The 26,276-nt window shown below is 49.5% G+C and overlaps 1 protein-coding gene across 5 annotated transcripts in view; it reads left to right on the top strand.

The window, feature by feature from the left end:
* The window catches only part of Samd4a (sterile alpha motif domain containing 4A), a 218,425-nt gene that overhangs the window by 180,572 nt on the left and 11,577 nt on the right, over window positions 1–26,276 (top strand). For all 5 annotated transcript variants that reach the window (XM_059273753.1, XM_059273750.1, XM_059273752.1 and 2 more), the window contains 7 exons: window positions 188–297; window positions 2,330–2,416; window positions 9,289–9,607; window positions 12,843–12,928; window positions 18,741–18,859; window positions 23,145–23,346; window positions 24,495–24,621. In XM_059273753.1, the coding sequence (XP_059129736.1) occupies window positions 188–297; window positions 2,330–2,416; window positions 9,289–9,607; window positions 12,843–12,928; window positions 18,741–18,859; window positions 23,145–23,346; window positions 24,495–24,621 (1,050 nt within the window). The remainder of the gene's footprint in view (window positions 1–187; window positions 298–2,329; window positions 2,417–9,288; window positions 9,608–12,842; window positions 12,929–18,740; window positions 18,860–23,144; window positions 23,347–24,494; window positions 24,622–26,276) is intronic.

Genomic DNA, 26,276 nt, shown 5'->3' with positions numbered 1-26,276 from the left:
GGGTTGTCAGGGCCAGCCCTAAGCTTTCTGAGGCATCATTTGCTGCCCAAATTAAGTAATAACATTTTTTTTTTCTTTTTTTTTCCTCTGACCATCACCCTTCCCCCCTTTGTGTCCCCCCATCTTTTGTCACCTCTTCTTGTTCCTTTCATTTCTATCCCCATCTCTTGCACATCTGGCACCGCAGATGTTCCAGCTTGGTTAAAAAGCCTCCGCCTGCACAAATACGCTGCGCTGTTCTCACAGATGACCTACGAGGAGATGATGGCCCTCACCGAGTGTCAGCTGGAGGCTCAGGTATGTGAGTGCTTGAGGGGACCCTTCCCCAAGACAAGGTCTTGGAGTTCTGTCCCAAACAGGCCTTGTTTGGACCCATAACTTACCTACCCACCCAGTAGTTTGGGTCTAGGAACTGCCTGGTGCCGGCTGGTACCCCACGGTGAGTAAGCCTAGGTTCTTGCCTCGACAGTTCAGTGGAGGACAAAGATCAGCAGGCACTCACCAGGCAGTGGAAGGGAGAGGGAGTTAGGAAAAGACAGATCCAAGAACACCTTCAAAGTTCTGGGTGCTAAGGAAGAGCCAGTTGCACTACCGAGAAATGACATCCATCCATGTTTCAGAGAGCTTTGCCCCTGGCTCTTTTCTTCCCTCCACCAAGCCAGGACTGGTCTGAGTGGGGAGAGATTCCTTGTCTATCCCATCTGGTCACATATCCACTGTCTTCTAACTGGACCAGTCGGTAGAAGCGCCAGACACTCCACAACACTTTTCCAACATAACACACGCTGGTCTTAGTTGAGGTCGGAGTAAATTGTTTCAAATATCCCTTCTGAGGTCCTGAAAGGGCAGAATTCCTCTTTCCTTCTTAGGCCTCTTCCCCCAAGTGTGAATGCCAGAGACCAGGCAATAGCGTCCCTGAAACTAAGAATGTCTCTACCGTAGTGCCAGGCTCTAGCCAGCAGATCTAATGGATGCCTTTGTTTCTCTTGTTTAGAATGCTGTTTGCATGTTTCAGATTGACCCCAGTTTCCTTTGAGCAACGATTTGAAGAAATCGGTGGTCTAAATGAGTTAATATTTCTCCTGCAGAAAGGAGAGATTGTAGCCTGTGGGGCACGGCAGGGCTGGTCGCATGCCTCCCTGCCGACCTCGGCTTTCCCGTTGCTTGCTTATTCAGTACCCTCCGCTCCCCCTCTGCAGGCCCGGCTAAATACCGGTATTGAGAGCAAGACAAAGCCTGGAGTCACTGACCATTCTCAGAGAGTGAAAAGCACTAATTTCAACTTCCTAACATTTCTCCCACCACTTCTTGGATCTCGGCTGTTGCTTGAGATCCTAGGGGTTGATGGGAACTATTTCAAAGAGCAATTTGTGTTTAGGTCAAAGTTGAGAGAGAATCCAAGTCATCGGTTGCTCAAATAAAGAGAAAGAAAGAAAGAATTGACACAGAGGACAGTGCTAGAGCCTGACACAGACTTTTCGAAATAATTGAATTCATTGGATCTGGGAAGGACAGCTCAGCGGAAATGCGTCCCCAGTGTTTCCAGAGGAGATGCCGCTGTCCCTCTTGTCCCTTCAGTGGCTAGGAGGAATTTGGGAATGGTTGCACCAGAACAGAGATTCCCAGAAATTTGCCTTGGAGACCTGATTCGAATAAGGACCCTTTCCTGGGGAATGTGCCTCTAATGAAATCCTCTCACTTACTGCTGCAGCCAGTTTAAAATAAAATCCACAACTCTGCACATTTACCTGGAGTGCAGGGAATTCCACTTTTCATAATGGAAAGAAAAAGGAAAGTTGTAAATTTCCCAGAAATTCCCTGTGTCACGGTGGTGCATGTGGGCGGCACTGGGCTTCATCATGGCTTCTGCAGATGTGCAGGTGCAGGAAGGCATTGAAAAACCAAAGAACAAATAAGGACGGGGCCTCCAGGGAAACCAGAGGGACTGAATGTAATACAACCTGAGGACAGAGGTGTCTGAACTAATATTAATATATATGTATGTGTATATATATTCATTATTATATATATATGACTTCATATATATATATAATTTAAGATGGTGAAGAAATCTCCTGTTGGGTGGGATAACTGGCTGCTTTCTATCTCTCTGTCCTAAAGGTCATGGGCAAGCTTGTAGCCAGACGGAGTCGGTCTGTCTACTGGGGAGAGGTTTAGGATAGTGGTATCAACAAGAGAGAAGTGCAGGTCGGCCAGCCTGTGAGTGTGTAGGAACAAAAAAGACAAAGTAATCCGTAGCCTCTGAGAGTCTCTAAGCTGATTCTTGAAAACGGGATATTCTAATATATTTTCTTGCATTTAATTACAGAATGTTACCAAAGGTGCAAGACACAAAATTGTCATCAGTATTCAGAAGCTCAAAGAAAGACAAAATCTCCTGAAGTCTTTGGAAAGGGTAAGTGGGCAATTGGCCCAGGGGACATTTCCACCTTCTTCACGGGAACACAGACTAAAGAAACTCAGTTCAGAGTGTCATTTATTCGACCTCAGAGTGCCATGTGACTTCCTGGTTCTTCATCTTCCTTGGATCCTGATGTTGTGATGAACTAATTCCTCTGGGTCCAAGCTGCAGTGCCCTCCCGTGCCTTCCCTACCTCAAGTGACGTGACACCAATGCTCCCTCCATGTGTCCATCACCTCTACCTTGTAGGTTACCATAGAGACGGGTGAGGACAGTAAAGGCTGGCCTGACAGAGCCGCACAGGAAATGCTAATGTGTCTATCCTTGCTGTCTACCCTGGGCATCTGGTTTAGAGAAAACCATCCAGGGTTGGCAAACATCAACAGGGAGACTTCAGGTTCCAGAGGGGGGTCGAAAGTATTGGCACAGGTAGCGTTGGTTTCAGACTTGGATTTAACCTCAGGCTGCATCTCCATGACTTAGGCAGGAGCCACCACAAAAATGAGCAACACCAAAAACAATCTGCAAGTGTGACTCCCGACACCAAGCCGGAGTGATGAGTGAATCATGGGTTCTAAGTTCCTTTCTGGGCTGATTTTTCTCATGGAAACAAAAGACACCTGGAGACTAGCAAACGTTCCTTGTTTGGGGCGCTACCTGATTCCTCTGGTGTCGAGTGGTTTCCGGGTGCCTGGAGTCCCACTAGCTGCCAACACAAGTGTAGACTGTGAGTGTGACTCTCTTGGCAAACGCAGGGAGCCTTTAAAAACGGACAAAGTACTAAGCAAGATGGGGCTCCAGCAGGTTCCTAAAGCAAGTGTTTTAATGGGGTGGGAATTTTTTAAAAGCTCTTCATAAAGGTATGTGGGTGCTTAATGTTATACACCATGTTGAGTTGCACTTAATATGTACCATGAGACATATTATTTATATTTGGAGAATAGACATAAAAATGCATCAGGAAATTTTCTTTCTAAAATCTTTTAATGGGAAGATAGGTAGAAACTACTCACATGCACACCCCTGCTTAAAGTGTTCTTAACCAAAAGGAATTACATATTACATGCAGCTCTCCACCTAAACCTGAGCTTTGGGTGTTGTTCTTAATTTTATGCTAAGTCCTCTGCCAAGCAGCTTGTCTAACGGAGTGATTATGGCTATTTTTAATCTAAGACACTGTTCTCTTTTGGAGAACATTCAAAAAGCCAATTTACTCATTGTCCATTGGAAACTACACAAAGTGTTTTGAATGAAGATTATATTGTAAGCCTGTTCCCTCTCGTTTCTGGAACATCCTTTAGGAATTCATTAATAGCTTCTGTGAATGAGGAAGCACAGCTCCTTCTTGCCTTCACCCTTGAGCTGACATCCATGTATCGTGTGTGTGTGTGTGTGTGTGTGTGTGTGTGTGTGTGTGTGTGTGTGTGTGTCTAGACTTCGGAAGTCAACATCAGGGGTCTACTGTGTCTTTTGACATGCTATCAGTTAAGTCAGTGATATTCTGCGTCCTGGAGTTACACCTAGACTTACATTGACTATACGAAATGCTTCCTCCATGGCCTCCTGAAATGGAAAAGATAAAAAAAGATGCCAAATGTACAGTGTCTACAACTGAGCAAGAGGAGAGCAGGTTCATTCCCTTTGACGTCCTGGGGAAGGAAAGCCGTGCCTGTCAGAGGACCACATTATGCTAACACAGAGTGTTTTGCTATCCTGAGTGCTGGCCTGTCTCTCCAGGAGTACACATCCTTGAGGACTGAGTGCCTGTCTCCTTTGATCCCCAGAAAACTTTCCTGCTGTTTTAGGAAGGGAGCTGTTAGTCACCTGCTACTGTTGGTGGCTCAGGGACTCAGCTAAGACATTCTCACAACCCTGGCTGGTGACACTGTTGGAAATGTCATCACCATGCTCCTGGCTGCCTCTGGCATTCTTACCTCACATAGAACCCACATTTCTAAGGAGATAGCTGGGACCCCGCCCGCAGCTAGTTCATAATCAGTAGAAGCTGCTGGCTGCATGTTCCAAGTCCTTCCATTCAGTTCCTGGATGCTTGCTAAGCACATGTTTGGACACGCTTTGCTCATCCTGGCAGGATAACCGTGAGTGGTACGTGTGGTTCCTGGCCCCGGGGATCTTGGAATGTGCCCTGGGACAGAAAGATATGGTAGCTGCTGAGCTCATGACCCAGGGTGATTGGTGTCATCATTGAGGGCAGAAAGAGAACTTCCCTAGACACCTTAGTAGAGATGCTTAGTAGATGCTGCTGGGGTTTTGTGATCCCCTCCCCCAGTATAGACAAAGAAGGTGTAAATGGAGATCTCATGTAAATGGAGGGAGCCAGAAGTTGTTAGAGGGTTTGGGTCAGATGAAGTGGCATTTGGAGACAGAACCATAGGACTTACTGGGGGCCTGGGGAGAAAGGAAGTTGAGTTTGCCATGGCATCTGTGGGACACCAAGGTGGAAATGGCAAATTGGTAGCCAGAAAGCAAATTTGGTGTCCTAGGCATGACCCAGATGTTAGTGAACTATGTGGAACTGGAAGTGGCTGTCCCCAAGAGCTGAAGACGGAGTGCCATCAGAGAGGACCTTGTGGTAACAGAGGCTGAGCTGTGAGCCCTGCCTCAAGGGACCAGAGAGGGAGACAGAGATTCCCAACAAGTTCCATGAATGTGTTGTATACTGTGAAGACTGGCGTCGCCTCGGCACTGGCAACCAGCTGGGCACTGCAGCCAGGGCGAGAAAAGGGTTCAGGAGAATGGGGAGAGATCTGAAGCAGAAAGAAGCCTGGCATCAGGAGTATGGCTGTGTGACCAGGCAGAAGCACTGAGTTGTGGGCTTCGTGAGCTGTGGGAGAGAAAAGAGAAAAAGGACATTCAGAAGGGAAGAGATTTTTTTTTAATATTAATATTTAACAAGGAAAATGGCCCCATGTGCTTTTATACGTCGTCTTCCTTTTCAACACAGAACCTTTTTCTGGGCCTACAACCTTGATTGTTGAGCAAGGAGCTAGGAGATGCGTTCGTGCGTGTGCACACACACAAGTTGTTTATTCCTACTCAGAGAGAGACAACTGCTTCTCTAGGTGTCTATGCCTTTTCTTTAGACATTCCAGACCTTGGCCTTTTGAGGTCACATCGGTGACTTGTTTTAGCAACTGCTACAGAGAAATAGTAGCTCAACTTGGTAGTATTGAGTAATAAATATTCCCAGGTAATAATGTCTTATACTAGTGAGGCACATTTGGTGGAATCGGCCAAGAGAGGTTTTGTGCACACCGTTGCATCCGGCCCTACAGCAACCTCCTCACAAGGCAGTCAGGACAGAGGCCTCTTTTGAGAAAATGGAACTCCCAGGAGCTCAACCTCCTTAGCAAGTTGCTTCATGGTCAGCCCTAGAAAATCACCTCCCCTTCATCTCTTGGTACCCGTCCTTCCATCCCACGGTCCCTCGTACTGTTTGCTGGTCTTGTCTAGAAATGCAAAACACATACAAGGCATGGGGGCGGAGGGGAGGAGAAAGGGGAGGGGAGAGAGAGGAGAGAGACTGTGAATTCCAAAGCCAGCAGGCCCACTCTGTTCCCTGAGCCTCTGTCCTCATACTCTCTTGCCATATGAGTCTTAGGAACGTTGAGTCTCTCAGGGTGGGGATGAGGACTTGTTTTTATATTCCCAGCATAGCACAGTGCCCAGCTGCTGTTGAGCTCAGCTGCTGACTGGTGGATGAATGAAGAGAGGGAACAGATTTAGGTAGAAACAGGAACCCTATATATTATGAAAGCTTCAAATTATCACCACCTGGAGGGAAGGATGGGGCCCAGGACATGTCAGGGAGTGTCCTGGGAGCACTGTGGCTACCCCAAGCTCTCTTTCAGATGACTTATACTTTGTTATTATCATATGCTCAGGAAAGGTACCAAACCAGCCTCCTTCCAAGGCCTTCAGGCCAGTGCTAGGCTGATGGTACTATAATTTCATCCCCACTTGTCCCCCGAGGTATCTCTGGGGTGCCACCCAGTGGGCCTGACTTCTTGTCACCTGCTTTAGACAAGTCCTTGCTTGGCAGCTTTGAGCCAGGGTTACTGGACAACTTCATTTTGCCTTTGTATTTATAATGTAGGATTATATTTGAGGCATGAAGGATCAATAGCGACTTGTCAATGTGGAAAATTAATTCCCACAGCTCAAGGAGAACACTAGATCGAGTTCCATTCAGACTGTCTCCTGCCTTGCTTCTCAATATGGGCACTTAGCGGAGAGCAGGAATGTAAGCTGATGGTCACAGTTTGTTGAGACAGGGTCTGCCACTAGCCTACAACTCACCAAATCGTCTAGGCTAGCTGGCCAGTGAGCTGCAAGGATCTACCCATCTCTGTCCCCTCAGCTCGGGGATTACAAGCACGACTTTTTAATTTTATTTTTTGATGTAAGTTCTGGGGATTGCACACAGGTCCTTCAGCTTACAAAACCAGCACATTACCAAATGAGCCATCTTCTCGGTTTCTCGAGGTTTCTTTTCATGATGCGGTTGCCTCCCCACCCCTACAGAACGTGAACATAAGCGCTAAAGTTAGGGGGTTTCTGTTTTCTGTTGAACAGTGTCGCTCTTAGTACAACCAAAATCTCCCACACATACCATGAAGTACAGAGCCATGCACCACAAGCCAGAAAGGGCTCTGTGGCAGTTGACAGCGTCTCAAGCTGTCATTTGCTCACCTGGGTGACACTGGCCACCGGCACGGCATGGCAAGACCATATGTGACCCCTGGCTTGTCCCACCTGCTCCCCCTCTACAGAGCCCCGTTTCTTGACTTTCTCTTCCCCCCTCTTCTTCAACAGTGTGCTGGACAGGAAGTTCGTGCAGGGCAAGCACTTCCTGGGTGGTTGAGTGGAGAGGCAGTAGGTTATTCCTTGAGCACAGCTCATCTAACCAGCTTGCTTCACCTGCCCTGCCCCTTTGCTCAGCTCAAGCCAAGGCCCAAGTCAGAGATGCCAGTTCCATGCTGATACCCAGGCTCCGAGGAGGCTGGGAACAGTGACGAGCATATGGAGAGGGTAGCACAGGCTGAGGCGACCCTGATCCCTCACGCCACTGTATTCACAATCAAGGAGGTTACCCCCTCTGGTGGGGGGTAACCAGAGGGCAGCAGCTGACATCAGACATCCTCTGCGGCCCTCTTCTCAGAGGCAAATGGATGTCTTGCTCTAGGCGTCCTGGTATATGACTGTGATTCAGGCCGAGGCTGGAAGATTTTGACTTCCGGGCTAACCTGCTGTATATAAAGGGAGAACTGGCATCCAAGAGCTAAGGGTTAGGGAGCAGAGGGAGGTGGACTTTCTCTTCAACTTAAACTATATATGGCTCTGAGCAGGGTTAGGATATTTCTGGTGGCTAACTAGAATTTTTTTTCCTCTGTAAATAAAACTTGAGGCAACTAGGCCAAATGACGATTCTTTCTTCCTTTCCACACACTCAGCCCACCCAAAGAGCAGCCTTCCACCGTGAAAGAGTTTGGCTTACCAATGTCCGCTGCCTTTGAGAGTGGAGGCACACCCCACGCCTGTCCCTGCCAGCTTTCCTTTGTCTGGTCCGCTGATTGGGAGGGTTTGGGTCAGAAGCACTCATGTTCCTCAAGTCTGTATTCTTTAACGCCACCAAGCCATTTTCTTGGCACAAGAGGCTCTTAGAAATGGTTTGGGCTTTTGTATGTCAAGCTTTTTGAATCATGGTCTTGCTAATCTGGGCTCTCGGGATATTAAATGCTGTTTGTAATCAGGGCCCTGGTAGGCAGCGTCTCTCCTAGGTCCCAGAGAGAATCAATCAGACTGCATAAGCCCTGGGAGCTACATGGTGACGAGGGGACATCCTACCCCTCACACCAGTATGACCCCAGCCAGGACCCACGCCACCTGGGCTTATCCAAACCCACCATCCCCACCAGAACCCACTTTCTTTTTAAAATAAGTAATGCCCAGAATACCCAAATGTCTACATAAATTAACCTGTGTTTGCAAGTATATACATGGGTATGCACTCAAGTAGTGTGCGTGTGCGTGTGTGTGTGTGTGTGTGTATGTGTGTGTGTATGTGTATGTGTGTGAGTGTGTGTGTGTATGTGTGTGAGTGTGTGTGAGTGTGCGTGTGTGTATGTGTGTGTATGTGTGTGTGAGTGTGTATGTGTGTGAGTGTGTGTGAGTGTGCGTGTGTGTATGTGTGTGAGTGTGTGTGTATGTGTGTGTGTGTGAGTGTGTGTATGTGTGTGAGTGTGTGTGTATGTGTGTGTATGTGTGTGTGCGTGTGTGTGTGTGTGTGTGTGTGTGTATGTGTGTGAGTGTGTGTGTATGTGTGGGGGTGGGGGGGTGGGGGGGTGGGGGGATGGGGGTGGGGGTGACCAGAGGGCAGCAGTTGACATCGGACATCTGCCTCATTCTCTGTTACTCTTTTTTCTTTTGAAATGGGGGGGGGAGGGCCTTTCACTGAGCCTGGAGCTAACTGATTCTGCTAGGCCAGCGTTTGGGGAGCCTGTCTCTCACCAGCACTGGGATTACAGGTGTGCCCTGCTGGGCCCAGTTTTCACATGGGTACTGGGATCTGAATTGAGGTCCCTATGCTGTTAAAGTGCCCCATGGGTACTTTACAACTACCTATCCGTCAGTTCTGTTATACATTAAACATGATTTTCTTCAGACTCGTTCTAAAACCATCTCTCCCCTACTAAAAAGTTCCTTGAGCTTCTTATGTATGATAAATTCCAGCCGCCCTGCACCGTCCTGTATGGGGACATCTCTGGGAGCAGGAGCCAGAGAGAAGGGCCGGGAGGGGGACCGCAGGTCTGAACTCACTCAGGTCCCCCCTCTCTCTCACCCAGGACATCATCGAAGGGGGCAGCCTGCGCACCCCCCTCCAGGAGCTGCATCAGATGATCCTGACGCCCATCAAGGCCTACAGCTCTCCCAGTACCACTCCTGAGGCGCGCCGCCATGAGCCTTCCCTGATGGGCCCGGAGAACCCCGGCACCGACTGCAAAGAGAGCGCCACGGTGGCCAACAGCGTCACAGCCAGCGCCTCCGCCGGCGCCAGCGGTGGCCTGCAACCACCCCAGCTGAGCAGCTGCGATGGGGAGCTGGCCGTTGCCCCTCTGCCGGAGGGGGACCTCCCCGGGCAGTTCACACGCGTCATGGGGAAAGGTACTGTTCTCTCTGGGAGCCCTAGCCAGAGCCAAGAGTCCTGGGGGGGTTGTGATAGGGTGGGGGTGAGCTAAGTGAGCTTCCCGTCCCCAGTAAATGGCATTAGCACCCCTAGAGAAATAAGAGGTTTTCCCATGGGAGGTCTCAACTCCAGCCTGTGGACCCCTCTAGGCATATTAAGCCCTTCCAGTACCCCGCTGCCGATTGGGCCTTGAACCTTCAGGGAAGACCGTGGGACCGACAAGGAATGAAAAAGATGCTTCAGAGTACAAAAACCTCACTCAACTACCGGCCCCTTCCCAACGCAACAGGGTCTGGGAACTAGTGAAGCCCCAAAGCTTGGGTCCAGAGCCCAGAAAGTACCACCTACTGAGTCCCCAGGCCCTGGGGCTTCCCAGTCACCTGGTAATTCAGAGAGTGGGTGTGCCCTGGACAATTCTTAGTACAAAGCTGTTCTGCTCAGCCTCCCGGGTTTACATCTTCCCTTCCCCTTTCATCCACCTCACAGGATGCTTTGGTGGTCTTGGGCTGTCGGCTTGTGGTCGCTTAATAATTCCTGTGTCCCAGAGGCTGGTATACCTGTGGTTCTCCCGGGTGACTTAGGTGAACCCCAAACACCCCATTCACAGAAGAGGAACCAAGATGAGTAAGACAGGGATTTGAAACCCCACAGCTTCTTGCCTCCCACCCCCAGGGTTACCAGGAGACCTTCGTAGCTCAAGGTAGAGCACAGTTGAATTCCATACAATAAGGCAGAGCACAGTTGAATTCCATACGATGCTGCCTTTGCCGCATCGACAGCGCCTGAGCCCACAGACTTACTTGGCGCCTGCCCTCACCACCTCCATTCTACATTTCAGACAGACTCTGCGTCTTGGTTCCAGAAGCTTGTGTGATCTCTTGCTTCCAGTGATTGCACAGAGGCTCCCTGTGTCTGGAGCCAGGGCCCTGCTATCCCGAAAGAGCCTTGGACTTACAAAATAAGAACCGGTTCTGAGTGCACGCGGGACTGTGGTCTCTCCCCTCAATTTACTCAAGCATTGCACAGCCCCTTAGTCTCCTCACCTTAACTCAGTTCACACTTCACTGCAGCTGTGTGTGCTTGACTGTAAACCCCATTAACCAAGTGCCATCGGGCCACTTTTAATAGCCGCAGGGTCCACAGGGCCTGACTGATGGTAGGTGCCTGATAAACACCACGGTGCACCAGATGAAGGGTAGGGCTGCTGCACAGAGCCTGGAGCTGGACCGTGCACACAGTAGCCATCGCCAAACTGTGCGGTGTCATCGGGGCAGGACAGAGCTAAGAGGATCCTGTGGGTCACACCTTCCAGCCTGCACTACCCTCTGCATCCCCTGCAGTGAGGTCTTTACGGCCACATCTTTAAAAATGCACCACCTTTGAATAGTTTGTGCTTGCGAGATCCTTCACAAGTCATTCTGATTATTGAGAAAAAATACATGGTGAATGCTAGTACTTTTCCTTTTAAAGGGAGGGAGCCATTTTTTTTTCCTTTTAAAGAACCAAATTTTCACTCGCAGAAGTGGACCCCTGTGCCCTGCCTCTGATATAACTGTTCTAGGGAGACCTAAATCCTTTAAACTCTGACATAGAAGGTGGTGACTCACAGCTTCCCCAGGCAGGGTTGGGGATGAGCTGGTAGCCAGAGCGGGCCTTTTCAACTCCCGGTCACCCCTCAGCACTGTTGGATCCTGGGAAAGACCCAGCCCAGCAAATCTACTTGAATGTGCTCCATACCCCTATCCCTGTGTACGGGGGATCCTGGTGGGGATCAGCCCTGGGAGATGTTACCCCTCAACACAACCTCTGTTGACATAGTAACTACTGTGTGAGAAGCCACAACCCAATTGACACTCAGCATCCTCCTATAAAGTAAACAGTGGGACGTGAAAACCAGCTGCCTCCACCCTGCTCCTGCCTAGGCCTGCCATCTCCTCTCAAGGGGTGGCTACTGTTGGATGTGGGGTTGGCCTTTCAGAACCTTCAGCATCATCCACTCTGACATGGGTTTTAAGAGTCTCTCCTAAGCTTGGTGGTATTTCCATAAATGTGGCATATTTGCCTATTTCTGTCAATATGAAAAGCACCATTCTTTTTTTTTTTTTTAAGGTTGCATGCTGTTCCGCTGTGTATAGGAATCACAAGTTATTTAACAAGGTCACCCATGGGTAGATCTTGAGGCCATTCCCATGTTTTTGTTGCAAACACTGTTATTCTGAAAGCCTGTGTGTAGTGACACAGAATTGGTGGAGATCTGTGTCAGGATGGTTGAAAGGGGAAAGGGGTGAAATCTGATCCCTGGCTTTCAAGCTTGGTGTGCTTTGGTTGACATATACCCAACTCTGACTCCTTTTGCGGGTGCCCTTTACAGTAAGGGCAGAGTGGGCTGTGAACATGGTCATAAGAAACCTAGTACATTGCCAGGCGGTGGTGGCGCATGCCTTTAATTCCAGCACTCAGAGGAAGAAGCAGGAGAATCTCTATGAGTTCAAGGCCTCCCTCGCCTACAGAGTGAATTCAGGACAGCCAGGGCTACCGAGAGAAACCCTGTCAAAAAACTAAAAACATAAAAAAATGAAAGAAAAGAAACCTGGTACATGCGTGTCCTCTACCAACAGACGAGCACTGCCCTGTCTTTTTTGGCACATCTTGAGTGTGTAGGTGAAGGCGTATGTGGATAAACGTGTGTATCACATTGAGGAAATAACCCTGCAAATGACGGAATGGCAGGTTTCTTCTGCTCCATGCACGCCTACATGCTTCGCAGCCAAAATGTGGCACAGCCTCGTTCTTCTACACACAAACACCACTGCCTTCCCACCTGGTGAGGGGTGTATGGTTCATTCATAAAACGGGATTGCTCTGCCACAGTGGCAGAGGACTCAGAAGGCTTTGGAAGCTCCTTCCCTCAGAACCACCTGCCAAAGCAGAGCCCGAGACCTCTGTTTCTTCTCCCTGAGTGTCTGTCTTCAGGCCTCTGTCTGAGGGCTTAATATAGAATGGTATGACAGGGACAAACCAAGCAGTTTCTGGGGTGAGGGATCCCGTAGCAACTGAGCATTTGGCTTCAGTGGAATGGCGAGCCCCCTGTTTTCTGTGAGCCTTACGTAACGCCACAGGCAGACGTTCCTCAGGAGGTCCTGGTCCTGAAAGGGGCGCAGCCCAGACTGGAACAGTGTGCAGTGTTCTGATTCATCTTTTCTTAATTCACAGTGTGCACACAGCTCTTGGTCTCCAGACCTGACGAGGAAAATATAAGTTCCTATCTCCAGCTCTTAGACAAGTGCCTCGTTCATGAGGTGAGTGGCAACTGGTTTAAACCTGTTTCTCTCATTGCTTAGAAATGCTTCTCGGCCGGGCGGTGGTGGCGCACGCCTTTAATCCCAGCACTCGGGAGGCAGAGCCAGGCGGATCTCTGTGAGTTCGAGGCCAGCCTGGGCTACCAAGTGAGTTCCAGGAGAGGCGCAAAGCTACACAGAGAAACCCTGTCTCGAAAAACCAAAAAAAAAAAAAAAAAAAAAGAAATGCTTCTCAGGGTTTCTGTGATGTGATCGTTTTGGTCCCCAGCAACTTGTTTTTGACAAACGCATGACCATGAATAAGAGCTTGGACTGAACTAGACTGTGGCCGCCTCTAAAACTCGGCATGTGTGACCCCTTGACATCAGAACTCACCAGATAGAGAGCACTGATGTCTGGGGATACCTGGGAAGGACTTCAAACTCCAGAAGAATAATAAGTGGCCGTGCCTGGGGTAACTAACTCCCAGCACTGCTACCCAACTCCACAGTGTCGAGACTTCTTCACACTGTGTCCTTTAATGAGGGAAACTGAGGGAGAGAGGAAGAGAGAGAGCCCACAAAAGAAAGTGACCAGGCGGGTACCGATGGCTGCTGGGACTGTCTGGATTTATGGTTGCTATAGGACCTGTATTTGCCATCTGACCTTTGGAGGGAGATGGAGACAGATAGGGTGTAGACTCTGATACAGTCTTCATGTAAAAGCCTGGAAGAACCCTGGGCATGACTAGGAGGGTAGCATTTCCTCAGCAATACACAGGGGAAGGTAGGTGGGGCTCAGACCCAGGCAATCAGTGGCTCTGTCGGAGCCCTGCCTCCGAGAGTGATAGGTATGAGGTCTAGATTAGGGAAAACACGGGGCCAGATAAATAGGATAGTGAAGTCTTCTGTTGGATTTTGAGGTGAGGATGAGATGGCTAGAGTCTCTCCCAATTACTTGTTGGTAGTCGGAACCCCAAGAGTTCAATGGGCTCTGGGGACAGCACTAGCCAGCACAGAGGCCTGGCTTCACTCTGCCTTCGCACTCAGTCTCCCAGTGGCACAAGTGTCTCTTGCCGTTCTTGGAGCCCTGCTTGAGGTCTGATGCTGCCAACTCATCAGATCCACTTCCCGTTCTCCTGGGGTTCCTTCCCAGCCAATCATTCTCTGTTACCCCAGACTTGAGTAATCTCAATAGTGGCTTTTCTAGGCAGCGTGAAGTCATGGAACCCCTTGACCCAGCCAGAGCCCTCTGCCACTGTGAGCACAGTAATCAACTGTCTGGGTTGGGAACTCAGGCCTGCCAGTCTCTGAAATAGTTATTCCAAAGTCCTAGATGTTCAGCTGAACAAAAACAACTATTTCTTTAATAACTCCAGAGCAAGCAGGCCCTGCCTAACAATGGCTGATGCCCGTACTGAAGGCCTTCCTTATGTGTTTATTTCAGGAAGGGACAAGACTACGTCCTGTGAGCCCCGAGTAACACTTTGCATTGCAATCCTGATGTTACACTTGTTTTTGTCTAGGAAAAAAAAAAAAAAGACAGAAAACAGGGAAGGCAAGTACAGTTTTAGGAAGCAGCTAAGCACGGTCCCTGGCCTATGAGGCTTAGGACATGAAGGCACTGGAGAAAATAAACCAGAAAATAGGTGTACAAGTTACTTTTCTCTTCCTGTGATCAAATTCCTGAATAGAAACAACTTCCAGACTTCGTTTCTCATGTGGGAAAAGTATGTGAGGCAAAAGCAGCTTCTGTTGGTGGAGGTGAGGAACCTGAGATGTCCCGTTCTACCTCAGCACTACACCAGGAAGCAGAGGGAAGCTGAGTGAGAACTGGCATGGGTCTATGACCCATAAAGCCTGCTCCCAGTGCCCACTTCAACCAATGAGGCCACGCTTTCTAAAGGTTCTACAACCTTCCAAACCAGCACCACAGCTGGGACCAAGAGTTCAAACACTTGAGTCTATGGTGGACATTTTACATGATGATAAGCCCTCTGGTGAGGTTCCTGCCCATGGTGCCTTAGAACTCAAAGGTGGGAAATAGGGGGCACCTAACCTGGAGCTGGAACCCAGGGTACCTCCTCTCCAGTAGTAGAAAGGACTGTCTCAAAGCTGAGACTGGAAGTTCAGCCCCAACACTGTGATAGAGACTTCTGAAGCTGGAGAGATGGCTCGGTGCTTAAGAGCAGAGGGCTAGAGCTGCAGAGGACCTGAGTGGGGTTCCCAGTACTCACACTAGGTAGCTCACACCTACCTGTAATTCTAATTCCAGAGAACCACACACCCTCTCCTGACCTCCATAAGCACCTACACTAATGTGCACATGCTAACATACAGATTCACAGACACAGACACAGACACAGATACACACACACACACACACACACACACACACACACACACACACTTATGCGTAAATTAAAATAAAAATCTTTAAGGAGAAAAAAAAAGACAACATTTAAGGACACAGTAAGTGTTCAAGTAGAATCCAATGGTCTGCACTGGAGGAGGACATTTGTGGATTGGTTGGGGCATGTGCGGTAGGAGAAGAGCTATGCTGTGTAAAAGCAAATTGGGGACTTCCCAATGGCCACTCTTAGCATCGAGGCTTCTAGAGTTGAGAGGAAAGGGTGCTTTTCACCTCAGCCCAAGTTATTTGGACCCATGAGACCAAATACTGAGTCTAGCTGCCTCCATGGAACTGTGCACAAGCTTCCGGATTGGTCTAACCTGGCCCTGAAGTATCACCCTGACCCTTCTCCAACCCTTGTGCCCTCCCTGGGAACCCTGTCTTGTCTTTTTCTTTTGCTGGCACCCCGAGTGCTTGGTGCAAAGAGGACACACTGTGGTTCCCACCTCCTGTGTACCAGAGAGGACCTCCTTCACAGGCCACATGGGTGTCACGGCCGGTCTCTCTGCATGAACTTGTGTCAGGATAGAGGGGTCTGCATTCTGCTCTGGAAGGGAAAGCGTTGCTCAAATCTTTGATTATTGACTGGATAATTTTCCACAGCCCAGGATTAGTCCATGTCAGCAGCACACACGGGTCCTTGGAGGCTGGTGGGTGGGGCAGGAGTGGCAGTGTTAGACCTGAGCCTCAGGCAGGGCTCCTTCTCACAGCCAGGGCCGACTCTTCTTTAGCAGGCTTGAATCAGGAAGATGTCTGCTAAATGGAGACACCTCCTTCCTAAGGAGGAAGGTCCCAACACCCTGAGGTAGTAACAGGAAGAACAGGGAAGTTCTGAGTTTTACCTCTGATGCCAATTCGCTTTGCTGTCTGAGTCATCGGACTCGGCTTCCCCACTCCACAGTCTTGAAGTGGTTCTGGAGCAATGGGCTCTTCCTTGATGAGACTTCTCACCCAGTGGGTAAACGATAAGGCTGAGGGCGGCTGTCTCTTTCCAGACAGACTGGTCAGGGCCGGACAGGGGCAGAGGACTTGACCAGGATGACTGGTCATGTCCAGGAAGTCTGCAGGCCGGGAATCTTCCTTCCCTGCCTGAGCCTCCGGTATTGGGCTGCCAGGGGAGGAGCCATTAGCTGGTTCCCTGCAAAGGGAAGCTACCTTGTAGAGACAGAACTCCATTTCCAGAAGAACCTGAAACCAGGTGTGACCTGCCTTCAGCTCACTCGCCGGATGCCTCGCAGCTGGGAAGAGCTGCTCACTCGGCTCCCATCAAAGAGTGTGGTCATGTCCTGGGGATGAGGGCGTCCACACTGTCTACTTAGATGCTGTGTGCCATGAGAGATGTCATCAGCATAATGACATCCTTGGGAGGGCATCTAGCCTCTTACCCCTTTGTAGCTTGGACACTCAGTTGTTCTTCAAGCCCCGGTGCAACTGCGTTTTGTGGTTCTAAGATGATGAAGCCACTTGATTTGTGCTGCTATTAAGGCCTAAGTCGTCCTTGAGGAACTTATGTAGACCACCCCGCAGGGGTCATCTGTGTAACCAAGGCCACCTGGTTAGGGCATTAGGGCGCAGCACGTGTGGAACTGTTTAAGCACATCTTCAGTACCTACTCCCAATGCATTTCATTCCCATAGAGCCTTTTGAGTGACACCCTCGATTTCCAGAAAGCACCAAGTCTTCGGTAAGAGGACTTGGATGGATGTATTCACAGATTTGAACCCTACCCATCTGCCTTCCTAAGACCCACTGGGCTGAACCATCCTCCCCAAGTCATCTTGGCCAGCAGAGCTGCATCTTGTGTCCTCAGCATTTGGCTGGATAAGCTAATCAAAATCAGAGAGCCCATTTCCTGCCTTTATTAATGAAGCAGCAATGTCAGCCTTGAGTCCAGCTGTAAGCATCGGCACATCAGTGGGCATTCAATGGTCATCACCAACAAATGAGAAGGACCATGGAGGAGAGCCACTTGCTTGCCCTCCAGCCTTAGAGCCTCTGTCACACAACCATGGGGACCTTACTGTGACCGTTAGTCGGGCAACCCTCCTTGGACACCCTCAGTGGCATCTGGCTGAGGTTACCCAGGAAGAAAGGGTCTGTATGCTGAGGACAGCATTTCCACAGATGGGTGGTATCCTTTTGCTTTTATCCACAAAGTTCTCTGGGGTTTACATCCCTAAAAGATTTAGCATCCTCAGGGGAAAATTAAGCTGTCATTCTTTTTTTTTTCAATTTTCAAGAAACCTGTTTCCTTTATAGAAAGCAAGCATTTAGTCTGTTACTCTAATATTTTATTACTACTTAAAGGATTCTATGCCTTATTGACAAAACCTCTTGGGAATGTTCTCTGTCACTCCTGATGCTAACTGATCCGACCAGATAGTTTTCCCACACTATGTGTTCCAAGTCCAAGTTCTGGAATTTAGTGGAGGATTCATCTATGACATGGAATCCTCACTTTCCGGGACACCACAAATCCACAATGCTCTTCCTGCACAATTACCAGGGGACTTTCTATAAACTGTTTATTGGAAAACTAGATTACTCATTCAGTCTTGCTTTGGGGTGTTGGTGGGGGAAGGCTATCACTTACATACAACAGTCTCCTTGGATGATTTTTAATGTACTTGCACCTGAGAGTCCCTCCATTGGGGACTTGGGACCCTGGACTAGGGTGAATGCAAAGGCTATGCATCACAGGGGACATGATACAGATTTATGCTGTGTGCTATAGACCGTATAGATGTGTGCTGTGTGGTAAAGATGAGGTAGACATGTATTATGGACACTAGGCAAAATGTCTCCCTGCACTCCAAATTTTACTAGAAGACTCGAGAAGGCATCAGGCCTTCCCTCAACTATAGGCAAGGTTAAGGTCAGGGCTGGTGCACTGGGGTTTCCCACAGGGCACAAGGCTGTTTAATTAGAGATCTCTCAGAAAAAAAAGCCCAAGACACAGAATGTGGCCATCTACTGAAGCCCTGCAGACCACTCCAGAGTGACCATACACCATCAAGCCAATTGATTTTTGGAGTGGCTTAGGATTTCCATTGATTATGAAAATGCAGGGAGTCTGCAAAGCTAGAATACCTTAACAATCAATTTTGCAGCTCATCCCTGGTTAACTCCAGGAAGGAGTCATAGGACGGGAAGACGGGGGTGGGTCTTCCAGACATGCAGCCGAAAAACAAGGTTGTCAAGAGCTTAATGCCTGGACCAGGTGCTCCCAATGCCAAATAACTGGCTTCTTCAGCACAGATGGCTCCAATTTAAACTGCCTGCTGTTTGGACCAGGTTGGAAACAGGTGGGGGGAAAAAAGGCCGCTGTGGAGACACCGGCGTTTTCCTTTATTAATTGTATGTTTTTCCCCTCTAATGCCAGGCTGCGTCACCCATTTAAAAGTCCTGTTTGTTTTTGCAGGCATTTACAGAGACACAGAAAAAAAGACTGTTGTCATGGAAACAGCAGGTGCAGAAGCTCTTTCGGTCTTTCCCTCGGAAAACCCTTCTAGACATATCAGGATATCGACAGCAAAGAAAGTATGTTGGGATTTTGTTCTTTGTAAGGCACGGTGGTTCCCTGGCGCCTCGCGGCCTGCCTGGGTGCCAGGCAGGAATATGGCAGGGCATCACTCCTTGTTCATGAGGACACCCGTGGAGAGAGTTCCAAATCACATTGTCTGAACAGGCTGTGGTGGGAGAGAGGCTGTTAGGAGGAACATTCCCAGAGGAGGAGCTGAATTTGGGCATGTGTAACTCAGTTTACATGGCCAGAATGCTGATATTCGCCTAGAAGCGTGAACTCGTGTTGTAATGAGTGCCAGCAAAACATGGGTGGTTGAACCACAAAGTGGGGCTCAGAAAGGACCTGAGTGGAATCTTCTATCAGCACCTTAAGTGGAAGTGTAATGCCTTTCTCTCCCTCCTAGCTGCAGACAAGCTAATTATAGTTGGTGGCGGGGTGAAGAGCCCAGTGCTCAGCTATTTTGGTCAGAGCTTCAGTCTAATAGTGGGGGCAGTACCATTCTTGATTTTTCATAGTAGCTCAGCTTCTTGGATGCAGTTAAAAATAAGCCTGGTCACACTTCCGAACATGCTACCTTAGTATGACTGTAAATTGAGAAACCAGGTGCATGGGAGTTGTGATGGGAAGGAAAAGTTTGCCATAAGAAATGGAGGGCAGAGGAGGGTTGACTTCAGCGCGGACAATGATGGGGAGGATTTGGAAATGAGAGAGCGGCCTTCCAACATCCTTGTGTTGATGAGAATCACCATTTCGTGTTGTGTTTTCAAACACCAAACAGACAAATATCCATGTCTTCACTTGCCCCTAACAGGTTCTGAATTCATTTCTCAGTGCACGTCCAGAAGTTATGTTGTTAAATTGGGGGGTGGGGGGCACTCATTTGCATAAGTATGCCTCATCACTTAAAGGAAATAGGGCCGGCTGGAGTTTGTGAGATGTCTTCATGACAGATTTACGTAAAAATTAAGACGTTCTCATGTTCCACCACACAGCACTGTTATTTATTAGGCAAAGGTCTATTTAGCACGTGCCTAGTGGTATCTGAGCACTAAAAAAAATAGGAATTCATTCCATCCTCACCACAACCCTATGAAGTATAACTGCTATTATTAACCTCAGTTTACAGATGAATTGATAGGCAAAGGCACCCAGGATTTGGACCAAGCTGGCCAGTGTTGGGCACCAGATCAGTGCTCCCCACCAATGCAGACTCAGGCGGCTGTCCTGGTCTCAGGCTTATGTACAGAAAGGATGTGCCTGCAAATTCATACTACTGCCAGCTCACCAGCACCCCACCCCCACCCCAGCCCTTGAGGGTCGCCAACCCTAGTGGGCTGCAGATCACTTCTGCTCTGAGGCTGCTCAGTGGCCTGGATGCAGGGTCAGGCCTGCTCCTCACTTGCCTTGCACTGCTGCCAAGCACTTGCCTCTACAAGCAACGCTACATTTCCCAGATGAGGAGGACGCCAGGTCCTGTTGCAGTACCCCGTGGAGCCCCGTTCCTAGAGGAAGTCATTCTGAAGTAGAAGTGGAAGAGACGGCTTGGAAGTTCATTGCTCTCCTCACCGCCATCTGCCTTGTGTCTCCACATCGGAGAACTGCTCAGAAGGAGAAGCGTGGACGGGACTCAGCTCCTCCACACTGTCAGCTTCTCCACACCGTCAGCTTCTCCACACTGTCAGCTTCTCCACACCGTCAGCTTCTCCACACTGTCAGCTCCTCCACACCGTCAGCTCCTCCACACCGTCAGCTCCTCCACACTGTCACCAGGCCCCCTTGGTTAGGGCCGGCCTGAGGTCTGCCTGGTCCGGGTCCTCGTGGGCCTTTTTTATTGACTAGATAAGGATGAATTCATTCACCAATTATGGATGTTCCAAAGGACGGTGCCAAATCCATGAAACACAGCCTGCTCCACGCATTTTACCTCTGGGATATTTTTACACTGTTAATTTGTTTTGAAAAACTGTTTCTCCCATACAAAAGCAACTGCAGGCAAGCCCCTGCTTAAATTATCTCACAGATCCCAAATTAATTGCTTCTTATTAATGTTACTTTTATCAAAGACTTTTCATGTATTGCAAGGAAAGGAATCAGTTACCCTCAGCAAAGCAGAGAAGGTGAGGAGGCACAGACGCTCAGAGCAGGAGGAGAATGGAGAAGCTTAATTTGTTCTCTGTCCTTTCTCAGAAAGCAAAATTCTCTCCTTAAGCTGAGTGGTCCTAAGTGACCGAAGAGTCCACTCCGGCTGTCAGCAGGCGGCAACTCTGAGCAAAGCTGGCTTTGTAAAAATAACCTTTTGAGGACACCCCCCACTGTGCCGTAACTCTCCCCCCCCCCCATCTAGGAATATTCTGGGCTTTTCCCCCCTCCCCCAAACAGCTGAGATCTAACTCTTAGGAGTCTCAAGGTTCTCCATTTCTCCAATGGCCGCCCCTACCAGAGTCTTCTGCCCATGATGTGGCTAGAAAATAGTCTTAAGCTAGGTAGCCCCAGCACGCCTGCTTGTGCTACGTAGTGGGATCCTGTCTCAAAAAAAGATGTTTTTATAAAAGCTACAATGTTGCTTTCATGGAAGAACAAGTCATTTTAGCAACACTCATCTACTACTGTTTTGCATATGAAATAACTTTTTAAAAATCCAGCCAAAAAGGGAAGTGAGAAAAATCTATTCACACTAAATAAGGGGTGTGGAGAATCTTAGCAGAATACTGATCATCTCTCTACCAGGTGGCCCAAATCCCAACTTTAGAAGCCAAAGGACCAGAACCAAAATCCCCACTTGCTCCTACATTTTCAAGTTACCTCACTGTCTCCCCTCCAAAGGGGGGGGGGGGGGGGGCGGGGCTCAGATTACATGAAATCACTTAGCTCTCCTCACCCTAATTTTCAGTTTAAAAACCTTACACTTTTGAGGTGGGATGAGGGAAGAAATGATAAGATAAAGAGACCAAGAACCCAAGAGTGACTTTCTTTTCTGAGTGGAATCTTGAACACTTTTCTTGGCCACAAAAGCCTGGAAGAAGACAGATTGCCTGGATTTCTTTCCTGTCCCTTCTCTGCCTAGGAAATTTAGGAAGTCTGAGAGCTTTTGCACGGCCCTCTCAGACACCGCCTCCCCCACATTCCCGCACAACCATCTTCTGAATTAGGAACTGAGTGTTGTGAAGCGCCCCCGCCCGCTGGACCTCCACTGGCTCAACTCAGTCTGCATCAGCAGTCTCCTCACAAGCTTGGCGAGAACTCCTTAGTTTAGCAACCAAGCAACTCTGCTCCACCTAGTGGCTGTTGTCTGCCACGCTGGTCCACTCCACCCTCCTGAATAAAGCTGACTGACTCCCTTGGAAAGAATGTGATTCCTGAAGCCTCCCAGAACCCGGGGCTGGTGGAGGAGATGAGTGCTTTTCTGCTGAGCTCATCCGACCCACGAGAAGCAGTCTCCTGCATGGATCCGAAGAGCGGGAGCCTTTCCAGCTTGAGGCTCATCCTGCAGGAAGGGCGTGGGGAATGAAAAGACAGGACTGTCCTAGGTTCAGGACACTTGCAAATTACAGTCAGCCATCTCATGCCCCTGCTTTCGGGGCTGGAGTCAACCCCACACACCAGACTGGCCTCTCCTTTGGAGAAACATGACGACTCATTCATTCACGTATGCCCACTTTCAACCCAGCATTGGAAAAGGCTTACTCCTGACTTGGGCTTGGGACCCACGAGGCTGAGGAGGACACATGCCATCGTCCTTTCTTATATTTCAATGGCGACCTCCATCCAAGGCTGCCTACAGACAACCTGATCAGAAATGAACTGTGGCATAACGAAGGAGCACCAGAACGGAGTCAGATCAGTTCTGATGAGGATTCTGCTATTTTGCTTTGTGGCTTCCAGAAAGGCACCATGCCCTCATGCGCAGACCCACAGGTTGGACAAGACAAGAATGAGAGAAAGCAGGAGAATGAATATATGGGTTTCCCTTCTGGGCTCATATTTGGGTGCTGCCCCCTTCTGGCTCTGTGTGGCAATCGCAAAAATTCTCAAGCTTTCTGGTTCTTTTTTTCTAGCTGTAAGGGCTAGGGAGCCTACTTCATAGGGTTGTCCCGTGGATTAAGAGTTGTGTGTGAGCTCCAACATCCAGCATGTGCTGTTGCTTTTAGATACTAGATTCAGGTTTAGTCTTAGCCCATTATTGCCATTTCCCCCCAAGACCTCTTAACTGTCAGTCCCAAGGAGGCCTCCCTGGCAGCCTGGGCTGTGGAGGGGTGGAGCATGCCTGAGGCTCTGGGTCCTTTCTCTCTGCTCTCACAGTCGTGGCTTTGGGCAGTCCAACTCCCTCCCGACAGCCAGCTCTGTGGGCGGCGGCATGGGCAGACGGAACCCACGACAGTACCAGATTGCCTCTCGGAATGTCCCTTCTGCTCGCCTTGGTCTCTTGGGCACCAGTGGATTCGTCAGCTCTAACCAGCGCCACACCGCTGCCAACCCCACCATCATGAAACAAGGAAGACAGGTTGGTTCTGCTCTGGAGAGCGGGGAGGTTGAACAAGCTCAGGGTCTGAGGCTTTCGGGTGACCCCCAACCCAGACAATCTCCAAAATGGAAATTGTTGCCCCCAGGAGATCTAAACCAAGGGGAGAGAGTGGAGCCCACGCCTCCCAGGTAACCAGCACTGTTTGTGTTGTTTCCCTGGGAAATGAACAACCCATGGCTGCTGCTTGGGAAGCCTAGTAGCACATTAATCTCAGGGACCCTCATAGACAGACATGCGAGGGCTGTGTCTGCTTCACCTTTGACCCACTCCAACATACCTCGTCACCTTCCAGGTTCCAGAAGACCTTGGCGTTTAATACGCTTTCTTTGACTTTTTTATTTTTAATGTGACAAATGGCTATTTTGTCACAGTCCCAGCTGCAATGGAGACTCCACAGGATTAACTTGGAGAAGCTGCCCCTTGCTGTGAGATTGACTGTGACCTCTCTGTCCCATGAGCCCAACATTGCCTTTCCCTCATGTTCCCTCGGCCCCATGGGGCTAGAGAGGTTGATCTTGGGACTAGGGACAGACAAGCAGGTCTGAGGCTCAGGTCCTCATGACAGCGTGACTTCAGAATAGAAAGGCTACCCCAGGCGAGGCTGGTGGCACTCCCACCCAAAGGGAAGGGCATGTCTGAGAAGCCCCCCATATCAGTTCTAGGAGAGATCACCACAGGACGCATGAGCTGCATGGAGCCGGCCTCACGTCAGTACTGAGTCTTCTTTTCTTCTCCTGGAGGAGTAAATTTGGGGACTCTCAAAAAGAAAACCAAACAAGAGCCCTAAACTCATTGTACTATTTGTTATAAGCATTTCTAAGACAGCTCCCCCACTCCCCCCCACCCCTACCCCCCCCCCCCCCGCCTTTTACGAAAAAGCAACAGATGGAGTAAAAAGACTTCTGGAGATAGAAAAGGTGGCCAGGCTAAGCTCGAGCTTAAAAGCAAGGCCTGGGAATGACCGTCAGACAAGTCTAAACCATCTCTCTGTAAATCCATGGATGGGTGGTGCTGGCCCTTTCTAAAACTCTCCTAGGGTAGCTGTCTCCTGCATTCTACAGCTCTGCTTCCCCACCTCTCCCCAGGGGGTCTGGACTAATGCCCCCCTCTTGTATGTCCCTCCCTAGAACCTCTGGTTTGCCAACCCCGGGGGCAGTAACAGCATGCCCAGCCGTACCCACAGCTCCGTCCAGAAGACCCGCTCGCTGCCCGTGCATACTTCCCCACAAAACATGCTGATGTTCCAGCAACCAGGTAGGGCCTGGCTAGCGCATGGCTAGCACACGATCCTTTCCTCTTTCTCCCCGACACAGGAGGGAGGCCAGGACACCCCGGTGACCCAGCCGGAAAGTGCTGAGCCTCAACTGTCACCACACATTCTTTGGAGCTGCTGGAAATCTTTTTTTAAACCGGGCCTTGCCAGGGAGAGCAGAGGCTGCCTGGCTGGGAGCCAACGCCTGGAGTCCCAGCACCGGTTGCAATCGGACAGGGATATTTTTGATACTTGTCAGATATCTAGATCGTCAGATATCTAGATTCCTAGATTGATTAATCCAGAGATAGATATCCCCGGAAGAGTTCCATGTGGAGAGAGGGGAGAGAGAGAGAGAGAGAGAGAGAGAGAGAGAGAGAGAGAGAGAGAGAGAGGAGGGAGAGAGAGGAGAGAGGAGAGAGGATGCGGGATTGGGAGGGGGGATGTGGAGAATGTGTGCAAAGAGAGAATAAGACAATGAGAGAGAAAACGTGAATGTTGATGTCACTGTGGAACTGCCTTGGAAAATAGAGCCATCGTTTTCCAATTCAAGAGCAGCTTGACAAAGTGGATTCCAGGCCAGGTGGGGAGACATAGTCTCAGTCACCATGCTTCCTAAAACAAGCTGGCTGGATCCCCTACGGCAAGCAGATTGGTGAACCCTTCTTTGTGCAGACAGTGATCTCTAGACTCCAGAGTTGCACAAAACCGCCACGGCTACACCTGTCTAGATGCCCCCCCACCCCCCCGCCAGACACAAACAAGAGATGCACCTTGGGTTTCGGTAGCCTCACTCCCACCTCACAGCCTGGAGCACCACGTCCCAGACGCAATTGCTTAGAAGACTTTGATTTCAGTGTTCCCGCAAATCTTTAGTTAAATTTATTTTGAGTATTAGAACTCTAGGATCTCTTGGGTTTTTTTTTTTTTTAAGATTTTTTCCCTTGGAAATTGCAAACCCCTTCTTAAACCCCTCATAATGGCCAAAGCATAGCAACAAAGCTACTTCAGATCTCCTGATTGCCGATGAGTTAGAGTGTCAACCAAGAGGCCCCTCCAGGTTCGGCCCACACACATTCAGCACCTTCTGGGTGGCTCCTCTAGGATGTGGCTATGAGGGTGAGGCAGCCACAGCCAAGACCCAGGACTCCTCACTAAGGAGAAAGGAAGCTGTGGAGAGTCTCTGCTAAGGGCACACCTCAGCCTTTGCCAGGCTTCCAAGAGCGCTCCCTGCCAATCCAACAGTGACTGTGAGAACCTGTCTGGATTCTCAGCTTCCTTCACAGGAATGCCTCTCACCTCTAGGCCAGACCAGACTTGAGAGGTGGGTGTTGGCAATCTCCAGCTCAGGCCCCATTCCATACCCCACCCAAAGCTGGCCAAGCAGCGCTCCTCCCCCAGAGCTCCTCAAGACAGCCCCTCCAGGGCATTTAAGGTCTGGCCCATAGACTTGCCTTGAGGTTTCTCCTCTTCCCCTGGGACCACTCGGGAATGCTTTGCTCAGATTAAAACCTGGACTTTAATTCAGCTTGATATGGCTTATATCCTCCGTGGAGTTACCCACTACTGGGGGATATTTTACTTATCAGTGGGACCTAGAAGTAGGCCTTTAGAAGAACCCAACCTGGCCAGCCATGGAGACATCTCATGGGCATGT

This window comes from Peromyscus eremicus, chromosome 9 (assembly GCF_949786415.1).
Source record: "Peromyscus eremicus chromosome 9, PerEre_H2_v1, whole genome shotgun sequence".
Lineage (NCBI taxonomy): Eukaryota > Metazoa > Chordata > Mammalia > Rodentia > Cricetidae > Peromyscus > Peromyscus eremicus.
The sequence above is the reverse complement of the archived record's forward strand: the minus strand, read 5'-3'. Positions and strand labels throughout refer to the sequence as shown.